At 46.2% G+C, this 15,872-nt stretch overlaps 1 protein-coding gene across 1 annotated transcript in view; it reads right to left on the bottom strand.

Moving 5' to 3' along the window:
• LOC139403137 (microtubule-associated tumor suppressor 1 homolog) overlaps positions 1–15,872 on the bottom strand; it is a 73,009-nt gene that overhangs the window by 14,900 nt on the left and 42,237 nt on the right. Inside the window, exon 7 of the mRNA XM_071146844.1 lies at positions 3,472–3,800. Within this exon, the coding sequence (XP_071002945.1) occupies positions 3,472–3,800 (329 nt within the window). The remainder of the gene's footprint in view (positions 1–3,471; positions 3,801–15,872) is intronic.

Below are 15,872 nucleotides of genomic sequence, written 5' to 3' on the forward strand. Positions count from 1 at the left end.
ATTTTAATCTGGGGGGACACTCATTAGTATTACTACTCTGTTAGAGAGTTTTAAGTTTGCTCTCGTCTTTAGTTGGCTTGACAACCTCTACTACATTCAGAGAGCTCATTGCTGTTCCTCAGATAGGAACCTCTCTTCTCCCTCTATCAGGAGGATTACGGTAGGGCTTGAAGCTAGGGGGCGGGGTTATTGATACCCCCAGATGTACAGCTCACAGGTGATGTGGTGGAACCCAACAGACCCACCCCTTTACCCTTCTCTCCCCGCCTGCAGGGAGGCTTGAAACTGCAGCTGGTGCATTAGTCCCTCTCTCCCCCCAGTCCCTCCTCCATTTCTCTCCCTCCCCCGTCTCCCCTTCAATCCATCTCTTTAATCAATAGAAAGCCAGAAAAGCATTCCAGAGCTGTCTGTCTTCTCCACAGAGGGGTGTTTGGTTAGGAAGTGGAAAAGGAAACCAACCGGACTGAAGCAGGAATCCCTTGACTTGATACAGTACTTGACACAACAAATTATTTCCTTAACTTGATAAAGAAACCAACGTTGTCTGATTCAGAACAGCATAGTGGAGATGATTTTCTACTATCTAAATGACCGCTCAGTTCACAGTCTGTCACACAACAGCACCTGTGGAGGAGTGAATGTTGTGGAAGGTGAAACCACATGGTTGTTCTTTTCTCTAGGAGATGAAGCCAGGTTTACAGGAGATAGACTGTGTTCTCTCCCATCACTATCACACCACTCAGACAGACAGATAGATAGACTGTGTTCTCTCCCATCACTATCACACCACTCAGACAGACAGATAGATAGACTGTATTCTATCACACCACGCAGACAGCGAGACAGTGATGGGAGAGAACAGTCTATAACACCACTCAGGCAGAGAGACAGTGATGGGAGAGAACACAGTCTATCACACCACTCAGGCAGAGAGACAGTGATGGGAGAGAACACAGTCTATCACACCACTCAGGCAGAGAGACAGTGATGGGAGAGAACACAGTCTATCACACCACTCAGGCAGAGAGACAGTGATGGGAGAGAACACAGTCTATCACACCACTCAGGCAGAGAGACAGTGATGGGAGAGAACACAGTCTATCACACCACTCAGGCAGAGAGACAGTGATGGGAGAGAACAGTCTATAACACCACTCAGGCAGAGAGACAGTGATGGGAGAGAACAGTCTATAACACCACTCAGGCAGAGAGACAGTGATGGGAGAGAACAGTCTATAACACCACTCAGGCAGAGAGACAGTGATGGGAGAGAACACAGTCTATCACACCACTCAGACAGACAGACAGACAGTATTATATCTGTCTATCACACCACTCAGACAGAGAGACAGTGATGGGAGAGAACAGTCTATAACACCACTCAGGCAGAGAGACAGTGATGGGAGACAACAGTCTATCACACCACTCAGGCAGAGAGACAGTGATGGGAGATAACAGTCTATCACACCACTCAGACAGACAGATAGAATACTGTCTATAACACCACTCAGGCAGAGAGACCGTGATGGGAGAGAACACAGTCTATCACACCACTCAGACAGACAGACAGACAGACGGTGTGTGTTATTGTGAAGCTCAGTGTGTGTAACACCTCTGGTCAGGTAGGGTCAGCAGACGGTAGGCGTGGTCAACATCACATCACAAGGCTGTAGACCACCCTTCCCTCCATCTCCATGTATCCATCTTTGCCTCCCTCATTCCCTCCCTACCCCCCCCCCCCCCCTCTAAACACATAACAGTGATGTTACAGTTCTTCATTCATACCAGATGTGGGGTAGCATAGATAGGATGCATCAGATACAACTGGGACTTGCTGTCATGTTGTAAGTGTGAGGAGAAACTAAGGACAAAATCAGCTTTAGGACATGGTAGAGAGAATGAGAGAGAGAATGAAAGAGAGAGGGAGAGAGAGAAACGGAGAGAGAAAGAAAGAGAGAATGTGGGGGAAAAGGTTGTGAGCTGCACATTCCCTAGCCAGTTGTCATACAGATGAAGAATTTGAAAAGTTCACTATGCCCTCATAAAACTGTTAAAGCAAGGTGAGCCAGGATACTTTATAAACGCCCAGGGATTTCGGCGCCTGGAGCAGATTATCACTGCTATTCCAAACATGTTCCTGCCGTACCAGAATAATTAAAAGTATGACAAAGATTCATGTGGAAATGCCTGTCATGAAAGGATTTACAGAGTAGTGAAACCTCACTCTCTATCTGTGTTAGTAGATTCTGGTCTATAATTCGTGTTTTAATTTGGGGATGATTCCTCTCAATCCTAAATACACAAAGCGTATAATTAAAAATATCCTGCTGTGTTTAACATGTGCTGTCAAGAAATGTCACTTGATCACAATGAGCGTTTCCAAATGTTCGTCCTGAAGACAGAGGGTAAATATCTCTGCAAATATTTACACAGCAGCCTATTCAAGTCCGGGATTCTGTGAGTGACAGGCGGTATTATGCACACAAGCCACACCCACTCGCCTGGCTGGACCAATCGCTGGCTTAAAACACTGATAGAACACACCCTCAAAAGACATGAACCAGGAATTCAGTTTGGCTCAACAGGATCCTTGTCTAAGGAAGCCAAAGCCACGTATAGATGTACACTATATGAGATATGGATGGGATTTTGTAGGATATTGATAGGGGATAGCAGTGTCACCAGTGTTATGATTGAGAGGCTGCTTTTGACTGGTGGCAGGCAGTCACACACACACACACACACCTTGAACTGGCTGTTTTAGCAGTGGACAACAGAAGACAGCAGAGACAACAGATACTTCATGCATGCAGCCATCCACATTCAGCCGTCCACAGCATACCGTTGACACCCACTCATCAAGTCATAGTTCTGGATGGAAAGGCCCTGTGTATTTGATGACAGCCATGGACCCTAAATGGTGAGTGGGTGTGGTGAGATTTACGGTCCTTCCTGCCTCCTCCTCCTCAGTCATGTAAACAGAAGCTCTGCAAGTCAACCAACCAACACCCACTATATCTATATTGCTACATGAATAATATCCATGGCACTACTCAAACACACACAGAGGACAGATCTGGTTCTCTGCCCTCTATAACAACAAGGCCATAGTTACTAAAATAGACCGAGGACATTCCTTTCAGCTCACCAAGCACCTAACTACAACAAACAAAACAAATCACATTTTATGTCACATGCGCCGAATACAACAGGTGTAGACTGTTACCGTGAAATGCTTACTTACAAGCCCTTCGTTAACATATAACCCAGTTAAGAAAATAGAGTTAGGAAAATATTTACTAAATAAACAAAAACAAATAATAACAACAATTACGAGGCTGTATACAGGAGGTACCGGTACCAAGTCAATGTGCGAGGGTACAGGTTAGTCCAGGTCATTTGTACATGTAGGTAAGGGTGACAGAACAGCACACCAAGGTGCAGTAAAACCCAGACATATTCCTGTGTTACCTCGGTGAAGAGGTGCTGCACCACGGTAGCCAGGGCCTCTATCCGACGGTTGCCCTGGTCCAGGAGCCGTCGGAGCTGGTGAAGGCTCTGGTTCTTCTTCTCACACTGGGCACGGTACTGGGCCTCCGTAGCTGGCTTAGCCTCCACTAGAGCCCGGGCCGGGCGGGATGCCGAGACCACTGGTCCCTGGACTGGGAGAGGGACGGCAGGGACTGGGACCAGGTCTGGTTGGGGCGGCTGGGGTTGGCTGGGTCCTCCTACCTGAGTAGTGGTGCTGGTCTGGGAGAGGGTCCTCGCCAATGGCGCCCCCCGAGCCTTGTTCTTGTCCACTGAAAGAGAGCAAGGTCGGTTGAGTGTTCTGGCCAGTACTTTTAGCATGGTCTCTCACATTCCACTCTCCACAACATAGAAACACAACATACACACTAGCATGCAGTAGGATACGCCTAAAGGTCTCTGAGCAGACACCGACTGAAACCCCAGTGGAGCTAAGAAACAGTGCAGCAGTGCATGCTGGGATAGCTCTGTAATGATGGGCCCGAGGTAGAATCCAAGGATCCATTAGGAGTGCATTAGCATCAAGCCACAGTGCAGTTAGGAGACAAAACCATCCACGCCCTCCCTTTCTCTGTCCATCTCTCTCCCCCTCCCTTTCATCCCTCTCTCCCCTCCCTTTCTCCGTCCATCTATCCCCCCTCCCTTTCATCCCTCTCTCCCTCCCTCATTTTGCCATCTCTTCTCCTCTCCCTCCATCCCTCTCCTATGTATTTTGTTGTCTCAGAGCAAAGTGGACCATGGAGATTTCATGCCTGACTGAAGCTGCATGCCATGTTTTATTAGGAGGGAAAACTGGCCACAGCTCTTGACCCGACAGCAGACTGTCAATAGAGTTATGCCTGATACTTCATGTTGATCATCATAATCATCAGCAGACTGTCAATAGAGTTATGCCTGATACTTCATGTTGATCATCATACTCATCAGCAGACTGTCAATAGAGTTATGCCTGATACTTCATGTTGATCATCATACTCATCAGCAGACTGTCAATAGAGTTATCCCTGATACTTCATGTTGATCATCAGCAGACTGTCAATAGAGTTATCCCTGATACTTCATGTTGATCATCATACTCATCAGCAGACTGTCAATAGAGTTATGCCTGATACTTCATGTTGATCATCATACTCATCAGCAGACTGTCAATAGAGTTATCCCTGATACTTCATGTTGATCATCAGCAGACTGTCAATAGAGTTATCCCTGATACTTCATGTTGATCATCATACTCATCAGCAGACTGTCAATAGAGTTATCCCTGATACTTCATGTTGATCATCATACTCATCAGCAGACTGTCAATAGAGTTATCCCTGATACTTCATGTTGATCATCATACTCATCAGCAGACTGTCAATAGAGTTATCCCTGATACTTCATGTTGATCATCATAATCATCAGCAGACTGTCAATAGAGTTATGCCTGATACTTCATGTTGATCATCATACTCATCAGCAGACTGTCAATAGAGTTATCCCTGATACTTCATGTTGATCATCATACTCATCAGCAGACTGTCAATAGAGTTATGCCTGATACTTCATGTTGATCATCATACTCATCAGCAGACTGTCAATAGAGTTATGCCTGATACTTCATGTTGATCATCATACTCATCAGCAGACTGTCAATAGAGTTATCCCTGATACTTCATGTTGATCATCATAATCATCAGCAGACTGTCAATAGAGTTATGCCTGATACTTCATGTTGATCATCATAATCATCAGCAGACTGTCAATAGAGTTATGCCTGATACTTCATGTTGATCATCATACTCATCAGCAGACTGTCAATAGAGTTATGCCTGATACTTCATGTTGATCATCATAATCATCAGCAGACTGTCAATAGAGTTATCCCTGATACTTCATGTTGATCATCAGCAGACTGTCAATAGAGTTATCCCTGATACTTCATGTTGATCATCATAATCATCAGCAGACTGTCAATAGAGTTATGCCTGATACTTCATGTTGATCATCATACTCATCAGCAGACTGTCAATAGAGTTATGCCTGATACTTCATGTTGATCATCATACTCATCAGCAGACTGTCAATAGAGTTATGCCTGATACTTCATGTTGATCATCATACTCATCAGCAGACTGTCAATAGAGTTATGCCTGATACTTCATGTTGATCATCATCCTCATCAGCAGACTGTCAATAGAGTTATGCCTGATACTTCATGTTGATCATCATACTCATCAGCAGACTGTCAATAGAGTTATGCCTGATACTTCATGTTGATCATCATACTCATCAGCAGACTGTCAATAGAGTTATGCCTGATACTTCATGTTGATCATCATAATCATCATATCTATAAATGCCAGATCAACCATCTCTATCTTTCCCTAAAGCTATCACATATAAAGTGTTAGTAAAGCTCTCTTTAATAGTGTTTGCATATGAAGATGTCCACCTGACACAGTCAACTCAATGAGAGGCAGAGTGCTATAACACTATGGGCGTCCCATCACCACACCAGCTGAGCTATGACCTTCTCCCTAAGAGGGTTAAACACTGTGATACTGCCCCCTTATGGCCACCACACTGTCAATAACCCCTCAGTCATAGAAACAGGCTTCATGTGTCACCTTGATGGGCAGTCCTGGGGCTAGAGGGATACAGTGTCAGCAGGTTTTTCAGCCCACCACTAACACATCTGATTCTAATATCAACTAATCATGGTCTTCAATCTTAGACCTCAGTTTAGACAGGGCTGGAACAAAAACATGCACACACACTGTACTGTATGAGGTTTTGATCTACTGTATCAGCCTACGCCTACACCATCACTCTAGCTCTACAATAACCAGCATGGAGCTCAAACTCCATCTGTCTAGCCCTACAATAACCAGCATGGAGCTCAAATTCCATCTGTCTAGCCCTACAATAACCAGCATGGAGCTCAAACTCCATCTGTCTAGCTCTACAATAACCAGCATGGAGCTCAAACTCCATCTGTCTAGCCCTACAATAACCAGCATGGAGCTCAAACTCCATCTGTCTAGCCCTACAATAACCAGCATGGAGCTCAAACTCCATCGGTCTAGCTCTACAATAACCAGCATGGAGCTCAAACACCATCTGTCTAGCCCTACAATAACCAGCATGGAGCTCAAACACCATCTGTCTAGCCCTACAATAACCAGCATGGAGCTCAAACTCCATCTGTCTAGTTCTACAATAACCAGCATGGAGCTCAAACTCCATCTGCCTAGTTCTACAATAACCAGAATGGAGCTCAAACTCCATTGGTCTAGTTCTACAATAACCAGCATGGAGCTCAAACTCCATCGGTCTAGTTCTACAATAACCAGCATGGAGCTCAAACTCCATTGGTCTAGCCCTACAATAACCAGCATGGAGCTCAAACTCCATCTGTCTAGTTCTAGAATAACCAGCATGGAGCTCAAACTCCATCTGTCTCTGCAATAACCAGAATGGATCTCAAACACCATCTGTCTAGCCCTACAATAACCAGCATGGAGCTCAAACTCCATCTGTCTAGCCCTACAATAACCAGCATGGAGCTCAAACTCCATCTGTCTAGCTCTACAATAACCAGAATGGAGCTCAAACTCAATCCGTCTAGTTCTACAATAACCAGCATGGAGCTCAAACGCAAACCGTCTAGTTCTACAATAACCAGCATGGAGCTCAAACTCCATCTGTCTCGTTCTACAATAACCAGAATGGAGCTCAAACACCATCTGTCTAGTCCTACAATAACCAGCATGGAGCTCAAACTCCATTGGTCTAGTTCTACAATAACCAGCATGGAGCTCAAACTCCATCTGTCTAGTTCTAGAATAACCAGCATGGAGCTCAAACTCCATCTGTCTCTGCAATAACCAGAATGGAGCTCAAACACCATCTGTCTAGCCCTACAATAACCAGCATGGAGCTCAAAAGCAAACCGTCTAGTTCTACAATAACCAGCATGGAGCTCAAACTCCATCTGTCTAGTTCTAGAATAACCAGCATGGAGCTCAAACTCCATCTGTCTCTGCAATAACCAGAATGGAGCTCAAACACCATCTGTCTAGCCCTACAATAACCAGCATGGAGCTCAAACTCCATCTGTCTAGCCCTACAATAACCAGCATGGAGCTCAAACTCCATCTGTCTAGTTCTAGAATAACCAGCATGGAGCTCAAACTCCATCTGTCTAGTTCTAGAATAACCAGCATGGAGCTCAAACTCCATCTGTCTAGTTCTAGAATAACCAGCATGGAGCTCAAACTCAATCCGTCTAGTTCTACAATAACCAGCATGGAGCTCAAACTCAATCCGTCTAGTTCTACAATAACCAGCATGGAGCTCAAACTCAATCCGTCTAGCTCTAGAATAACCAGCATGGAGCTCAAACTCAATCCGTCTAGTTCTACAATAACCAGCATGGAGCTCAAACACCATCTGTCTAGTTCTACAATAACCAGCATGGAGCTCAAACTCAATCCGTCTAGTTCTACAATAACCAGCATGGAGCTTAAACTCAATCCGTCTAGTTCTAGAATAACCAGCATGGAGCTCAAACTCAATCCGTCTAGCTCTAGAATAACCAGCATGGAGCTCAAACTCAATCCGTCTAGTTCTAGAATAACCAGCATGGGCTCAGACACACTCATATCAAACAATTTACTAATCCAATCTCCAATTACATTGCATTATCCTATTAGTCAACAGCCATTTATTAACAGTTTGACACTAATCTGCCATTTGGGTCATAAATATTTTCTTGTCATGCATTTTCTGTTTCCAAATTCAATGCATCAGTGTGTGTGTGCATAGGGACACCTGGACAGACAGTGGTGGAACATGCTTGAGTATGAGAAGTGTGTGTGTGTGTGTGTGTGTGTGTGTGTGTGTGTGTGTGTTAGTGGGTAATTAGCACTCTGTCAGTGTGTCTGCCTCTTCTAATGGCATTGTGGTCGACAACCCCACACCCTGGGACACACACGACTAGAGACTATCCGTAACACACAGAGTTTCAACGCTTCCTCGAGCATGTCGCACCACTGCCAGTCTGGATGTCCCCATGCATGGCTTGAGCTAACAGGGGGAGCGGTGCCTACTTTCATCCTGTGTTTTCACAGCCTACCACAGCACCCAAACGACAACACCACACCCACACACACAGGGGCATCCTGTGGGTGACTGCTAATCGCTAAATCTCTTTTAACACACCAGGGAGGGGAAACCAAAACATCCTCCCAGTAGGCACGCACACACACACACACACACACACACACACACACACACACACACACACACACACACACACACACACACACACACAACCCACATGAATAGTCTTCATTCAGAAGCATAAACAACTGTAATTTATGACAATCATCTTGGTTTAGGGAGGAAACTCCTAAAGAGAACCAAAACAAAGGCCTTGGGGGTTTATCTGATCTGCCTAAGAGGCGGATGTCACTGGACCAATATATAGACCACTATTATATAACATGTTTGCCAGTAGTATTTCTGTTTACTGGGAGGAGCGTCAGATATATTTACATCATATTCAGCAACATATCGTCACCTTTTACAAAATGTCTCTTGCTTATTTTTTCTCCGTTCTCCTTTCTGGAAGGAAAAAAAAAGAGTCAAGCAGACATTTTGCAGAGTGTGTACCTGAGATCTGCCATGCAGGCTGATAGAGGTTCAGGGCCCAGTCTGTGAGAGAGATGTCAGTCAGTTAGCCACTTAGCATGCAGTGGGATATTATGTGCATCCCAAATGGCACCCTACTCCCTATTTAGTGCACTACTTTTAACCAGTGCGCTATATAGGGAAGGTGGTGCCATTTGGAACATATTTTACAAGTTAGGGGGAAAAAGTCTCTGGATGGAAGTTGGGCACAGATCTAGGATCAGCTTTTCCTCCACAAGTCATGACTATCATGGGGAGAAACACTAAACTGATCTTGGATCAGTGTCTAGAGGAGACGTTAAGAGGTGCTACTGAAAGGGAGAGATGAGGGGCTGGATGAGAGGAGGAAGAAGACGAGCGGAGAGGGTGTCTTTTAGTTGAGGATGGCGTGTGTGTGTGTGTGTGTGTGTGTGCGGCTGTGTGTGTGTTAGATCTGTCATCTGAGTAAATCAAACCTTTTTGAAACGTATTCCCAACCGAACTGAAACCATGTTGGTGTTTGAGGCTACTGTAGTTTGCCAGAATGTAGAGTGAGAGTTGGACAGAGAGCCAATCCCTCATCAACTGTACAGTATTAATTACACTCCTGACTGCTGCTCCAATGGGCTGGGTCGCAAAAATGCAACCCACTTCATAGGAGGGATTAAGACTGGATTACTGTGTGTGTGTGTGTGTGTGTGTGTGTAGCTTTTCCACCCAGATCAGCCTTTCACAGAATTGAGCAGTGTGCAAAAGCTATAGCCAAAATTATGACCCCCTGCACACACACACACACACACACACACACACACACACACACACACACACACACACACACACAGCTCAGCGCTGTGAAAGTCTGATCTGGGTGGAAAAGCTACTGCCCCCAACACACACACACACACACACACAGTAATCCAGTCTTAATCCATCCTATGAAGTGGGTTGTATTTTAATTTGCCAGCCCATTGGAGCAGCAGTCAGGAGTGTAATTAATACTGTACAGTTGATGAGGGATTGGCTCTCTGTCCAACTCTCACTCTCTACATTCTGGCAAACTACAGTAGCCTCAAACACCAACATGGTTTCAGTTCGGTTGGGAATACGTTTCAAAAGGGTTTGATGTGCCAGAGGCAGTAAACAGTGCCCATCACTTGTGCACACACACACACACACACACACACACACACACACACACACACACACACACACACACACACACACACACACACACACACACACACACACACACACACACACACACACACACACACACACACACACACACACACACACACACACACACACACACACACACACACACACACACACACAATCCCGCAGTCTTAATCTGGGTGGGATTAAAGATACCCCCTGCTGTGCTCAGATGAAACATCAAATCTGGAAAAATGAAAAGTGTGAATCTGACGGCATTAATCTGCAAACTGCATCTGCAGCAGATTTGTCAAATGAGGATTTTGATGCACATTACTTAAAAGATGTGGCGTCAACAGCATTGGATACACCCATGTAAAAGCTTGCTGGGCCACAGGCAGGAGGGCGAGAGTCTGTGTGCTAGCCTGGCCTATAATGGGCTTCACAGAACATATTTACCGGCTGTTATCTCAGTATTAGACGCTATCTCTCTGACAACCTTGAGGTGACTATGGAATATAAGTATGATTAGAAACTGAAGTGTAAGACACATTGTAAATAAACCAAGCCCCCAATAAGGCCGAGAACTTCTCATATACCACCCTGTACCCCACATAGTGTACTGTTTCTGACCAGGGCCCTATATCGGGAACAGGGTGTCAGTTGAGATGCAGGCGCAAGTGAACTTATCCCCGGTGACACGGCTACAGACTCCTAGAAAATCTAGAAGGACCCCTGGCCCACCTGCAGTCCAGTCAAAGTTCATTAACTGCAATAACTGGGGCCTCGTAGACCGTATCGCTTGCCTAACGAGGCGACTGCACTCCCAACCCGGCTGTATCCATGGCAACACATGGAGAAATATCGACGTCAGCGGAGGCTGCTGAGGGGAGGACGGTTCATAATAATGGCTGGAACGGAGACAACGGAATGGCATCAAACCATGTGTATTTGATGTTTTTGATGCCATTCCACCTATTTGGCACCAGCCGTTACCACAAGCCCGTCCTCCCCAATTAATGTGCCACCAACCTCCTGTGGTCGGTGTGTGGAGTGAGAGAGAGAACATGGGGTGTCATTAGCACATGTGTGCCTAGCAACACTGAACTGGGGTCCTTATAGTGCTCCACTGATTGGGTCTGCCCAGCAATATGCCTGTACAGAAATGCTTACTGACCTGGTTTAAATTAGCCTACATCCCTAAAAACAGGTTGCCTGGTATAAAAATAACATAGATTTGATATCTGTTCATCACATAAATATGAGAACCAGAAGGCATGGCTGGCTGAATTCATTAGAGAATATAAACATTCCTTTAGAGAATGTATAATCTTATCGCTCCCAAAATACCACTACTCCCTCCAGTACACCAGACAGATTTCAGAAAGGGAACATCTCTCCCTGGTCCCTCCTTTGGAATATTCTGTCCTCATTCCACCAGATAATTCCCTCATCAGGCGAACACTGAAAAAACATTGAGATTAGCTCTTGCACGAATGGGCAACCTTGCCGCAGAGCAGGCAGTGACTAAAGCCTGCTGTAACCTACATTTCTCTCACAGCAGAGAAGTGGGTCTCTAAACCACTAAGATGGAGGCCGCCCTCAGACAGACACGTGCAGCCTGAGCTTGGATACAAAACAACACGTCATATTACGGTTTTACTATTACACACTCCGTTGCACTGCTATTCTAGCCGGTATAGATATAACCATTTAATAACAGAAATAGAACGCAGACAGATGTTCAGTCTAGTTTGAATACAAAAACAACAGGTCAGGCTAAAGTACAGGTTTCAACAGACGAAATGCCAAAGACTAAATAGCAAGAAAAAAACGCCTCAGTAAATAGATGTATAACCCTTTGAAACAGATAGAGGGAGGAGTCAAGTGTGTGATTGACACAAAACCAGCATGCCAGCCCATAGTACTGCTTCATAATAGATACAATGACACAGAACACAAAGAAAAGGCCTGTCCCAGACCGTCTTAACATAGTGGTTTAATGACAGAACGATGGTCAGGCTACTAGGAGCCAGATGAGGCTGTGTGTCTGGGTACCATGGGAGTCAAGGCCCTCTGGGCTTCACGGTTAGAAGAAGCCCTCTGCCTTGCCGGCTATTCACCACCACGCTATGGTGGAGCCACTAGTGTAGAAAACACACACACAAATACACACACAGACACAGACTCATAGAGAGTGGCATCTAATTTGTAGACATGGCGGCTATACACAACAGTGAGAGAACCCCCTGGTAAAGAAGGACTGCAAGGCAACAATGGCTGCCGCGGCACGGGGGTAGAAATAGGGAACGTGGGAGATAAGACAACGGAGGAGGGGTACGATGGATGGAGTGATGAGGTGTGTGTGTGTGTGTGTCTCAGACCTGCATGGAACACCACAGTGGTCTTCTTGCATCCCGAGAGGAGTTGGAGATTCCGGAACAATCCTTTGGCTGTCAACTTCACATGGAAGTTAGACAGAGAGAGTCTAGGAGACCATAACATGTCTCTGGTGAGAGATTCCTCTAGTATAGAAGCAAAGAAAAAAGGAGGGAACAATCCACTGTCTCTAGTCTTTAGTCTCTAGGTAGATACTCCTCCAGACTAGGTTGGTCTCTAGGGTAGATACTCCTCCAGACTAGATTGGTCTCTAGGGTAGATCCTCCTCCAGACTAGGTTGGTCTCTAGGGTAGATACTCCTCCAGACTAGGTTAGTCTCTAGGGTAGATCCTCCTCCAGACTAGGTTGGTCTCTAGGGTAGATACTCCTCCAGACTAGGTTAGTCTCTAGGGTAGATCCTCCTCCAGACTAGGTTGGTCTCTAGGGTAGATACTCCTCCAGACTAGGTTAGTCTCTAGGTAGATACTCCTCCAGACTAGGTTGGTCTCTAGGGTAGATACTACTCCAGACTAGGTTGGTCTCTAGGTAGATACTCCTCCAGACTAGGTTGGTCTCTAGGTAGATACTACTCCAGACTAGGTTGGTCTCTAGGTAGATACTCCTCCAGACTAGGTTAGTCTCTAGGGTAGATCCTCCTCCAGACTAGGTTAGTCTCTAGGGTAGATACTCCTCCAGACTAGGTTAGTCTCTAGGTAGATACTTCTCCAGACTAGGTTAGTCTCTAGGGTAGATCCTCCTCCAGACTAAGTTGGTCTCTAGGGTAGATCCTCCTCCAGACTAGGTTGGTCTCTAGGTAGATACTCCTCCAGACTAGGTTAGTCTCTAGGTAGATACTCCTCCAGACTTGGTTAGTCTCTAGGTAGATCCTCCTCCAGACTAGGTTGGTCTCTAGGGTAGATCCTCCTCCAGACTAGGTTAGTCTCTGGGTAGATACTCCTCCAGACTAGGTTAGTCTCTAGGTAGATACTCCTCCAGACTAGGTTGGTCTCTAGGTAGATACTCCTCCAGACTAGGTTAGTCTCTAGGTAGATACTCCTCCAGACTAGGTTGGTCTCTAGGGTAGATCCTCCTCCAGACTAGGTTGGTCTCTAGGGTAGATCCTCCTCCAGACTAGGTTGGTCTCTAGGTAGATACTCCTCCAGACTAGGTTAGTCTCTAGGTAGATACTCCTCCAGACTAGGTTGGTCTCGAGGGTAGATACTCCTCCAGACTAGGTTAGTCTCTAGGTAGATACTCCTCCAGACTAGGTTAGTCTCTAGGGTAGATACTCCTCCAGACTAGGTTAGTCTCTAGGGTAGATACTACTCCAGACTAGGTTAGTCTCTAGGTAGGTACTCCTCCAGACTAGGTTAGTCTCTAGGTAGATCCTCCTCCAGACTAGGTTAGTCTCTAGGGTAGATCCTACTCCAGACTAGGTTAGTCTCTAGGGTAGATCCTCCTCCAGACTAGGTTGGTCTCTAGGGTAGATCCTCCTCCAGACTAGGTTGGTCTCTAGGGTAGATCCTCCTCCAGACTAGGTTGGTCTCTAGGGTAGATCCTCCTCCAGACTAGGTTGGTCTCTAGGGTAGATAATCCTCCAGACTAGGTTGGTCTCTAGGGTAGATCCTCCTCCAGACTAGGTTGGTCTCTAGGGTAGATCCTCCTCCAGACTAGGTTAGTCTCTAGGGTAGATCCTCCTCTAGACTAGGTTGGTCTCTAGGGTAGATCCTCCTCCAGACTAGGTTGGTCTCAAGGGTAGATACTCCTCCAGACTAGGTTAGTCTCTAGGTAGATACTCCTCCAGACTAGGTTGGTCTCTAGGGTAGATACTCCTCCAGACTAGGTTGGTCTCTAGGGTAGATACTCCTCCAGACTAGGTTGGTCTCTAGGTAGATACTCCTCCAGACTAGTTTAGTCTCTAGGTAGATACTCCTCCAGACTAGGTTGGTCTCTAGGGTAGATACTCCTCCAGACTAGGTTGGTCTCTAGGGTAGATACTCCTCCAGACTAGGTTAGTCTCTAGGGTAGATACTCCTCCAGACTAGGTTGGTCTCTAGGTAGATAATCCTCCAAGGAGGGAACAAGAGAAAAAGACTCCCAACAAAAACAAGTCCAAAAGAGCAGCTACACCACTCTCAGATAGAGGGAGAGAGAGAGCTGCACCACTCCCAGATAGAGGGAGAGAGAGAGCTACACCACTCCCAGATAGAGGGAGAGAGAGAGCTACACCACCCAGATAGAGGGGGGGAGAGAGGTACACCACTCCGATAGATGGAGAGAGAGAGCTACACCACTCCCAGATAGAGGGAGAGGGAGAGCTACACCACTCCCAGATAGAGGGAGAGGGAGAGCTACACCACTCCCAGATAGAGGGGGGGAGAGAGCTACACCACTCCGATAGATGGAGAGAGCTACACCACTTCCAGATAGAGGGGGGAGAGAGCTACACCACTCCCAGATAGAGGGAGAGAGAGAGCTACACCACTCCCAGATAGAGGGAGAGGGAGAGCTACACCACTCCCAGAAAGAGGGGGAGAGAGAGCTACACCACTCCCAGATAGAGGGAGAGAGAGAGCTACACCACTCCCAGATAGAGGGGGAGAGAGAGAGAGCTACACCACTCCCAGATAGAGGGAGAGGGAGAACTACACCACTCCCAGATAGAGGGAGAGAGAGAGCTACACCACTCCCAGATAGCGAGAGAGAGCTACAGGAGCTGTGAATGAGTGCGGGAGCATAGGGGGAAAAAATTACACTCGAGCTGTACCCCCAGCCAATGGAAAACAAGAGAAAATGGCGCCAAAAATAGCATTGTTTTTCTGCCACCTGCAGTGGAGGCAGTAACAGTTTGGAGAGATAGTCCAGGTCTAGTCTGTAGTAGAATCCTCAGAGAGAAAGGAACAAATGTAGGCAGAAACACTGACGATGATGATCTCTTCTTCAGAGGATCAGCGGTAGTATGCAATGTCCCCTAGTGATGCCTCACACACACACAGCCGTGGACACAGACACACACACTGCAACAAACACACACTGCAGCATTTGGGACCAATAGGCGTTAGAGGTTCTCTTTCACACAAACACACGGTTAGACAAAGCTCAGCCTCGGCATCTCTGTGTATCTCACATTGGTTCTTTCGATAGTACTGTGAAGA

Source organism: Oncorhynchus clarkii, unplaced genomic scaffold, assembly GCF_045791955.1.
Source record: "Oncorhynchus clarkii lewisi isolate Uvic-CL-2024 unplaced genomic scaffold, UVic_Ocla_1.0 unplaced_contig_6758_pilon_pilon, whole genome shotgun sequence".
NCBI lineage: Eukaryota > Metazoa > Chordata > Actinopteri > Salmoniformes > Salmonidae > Oncorhynchus > Oncorhynchus clarkii.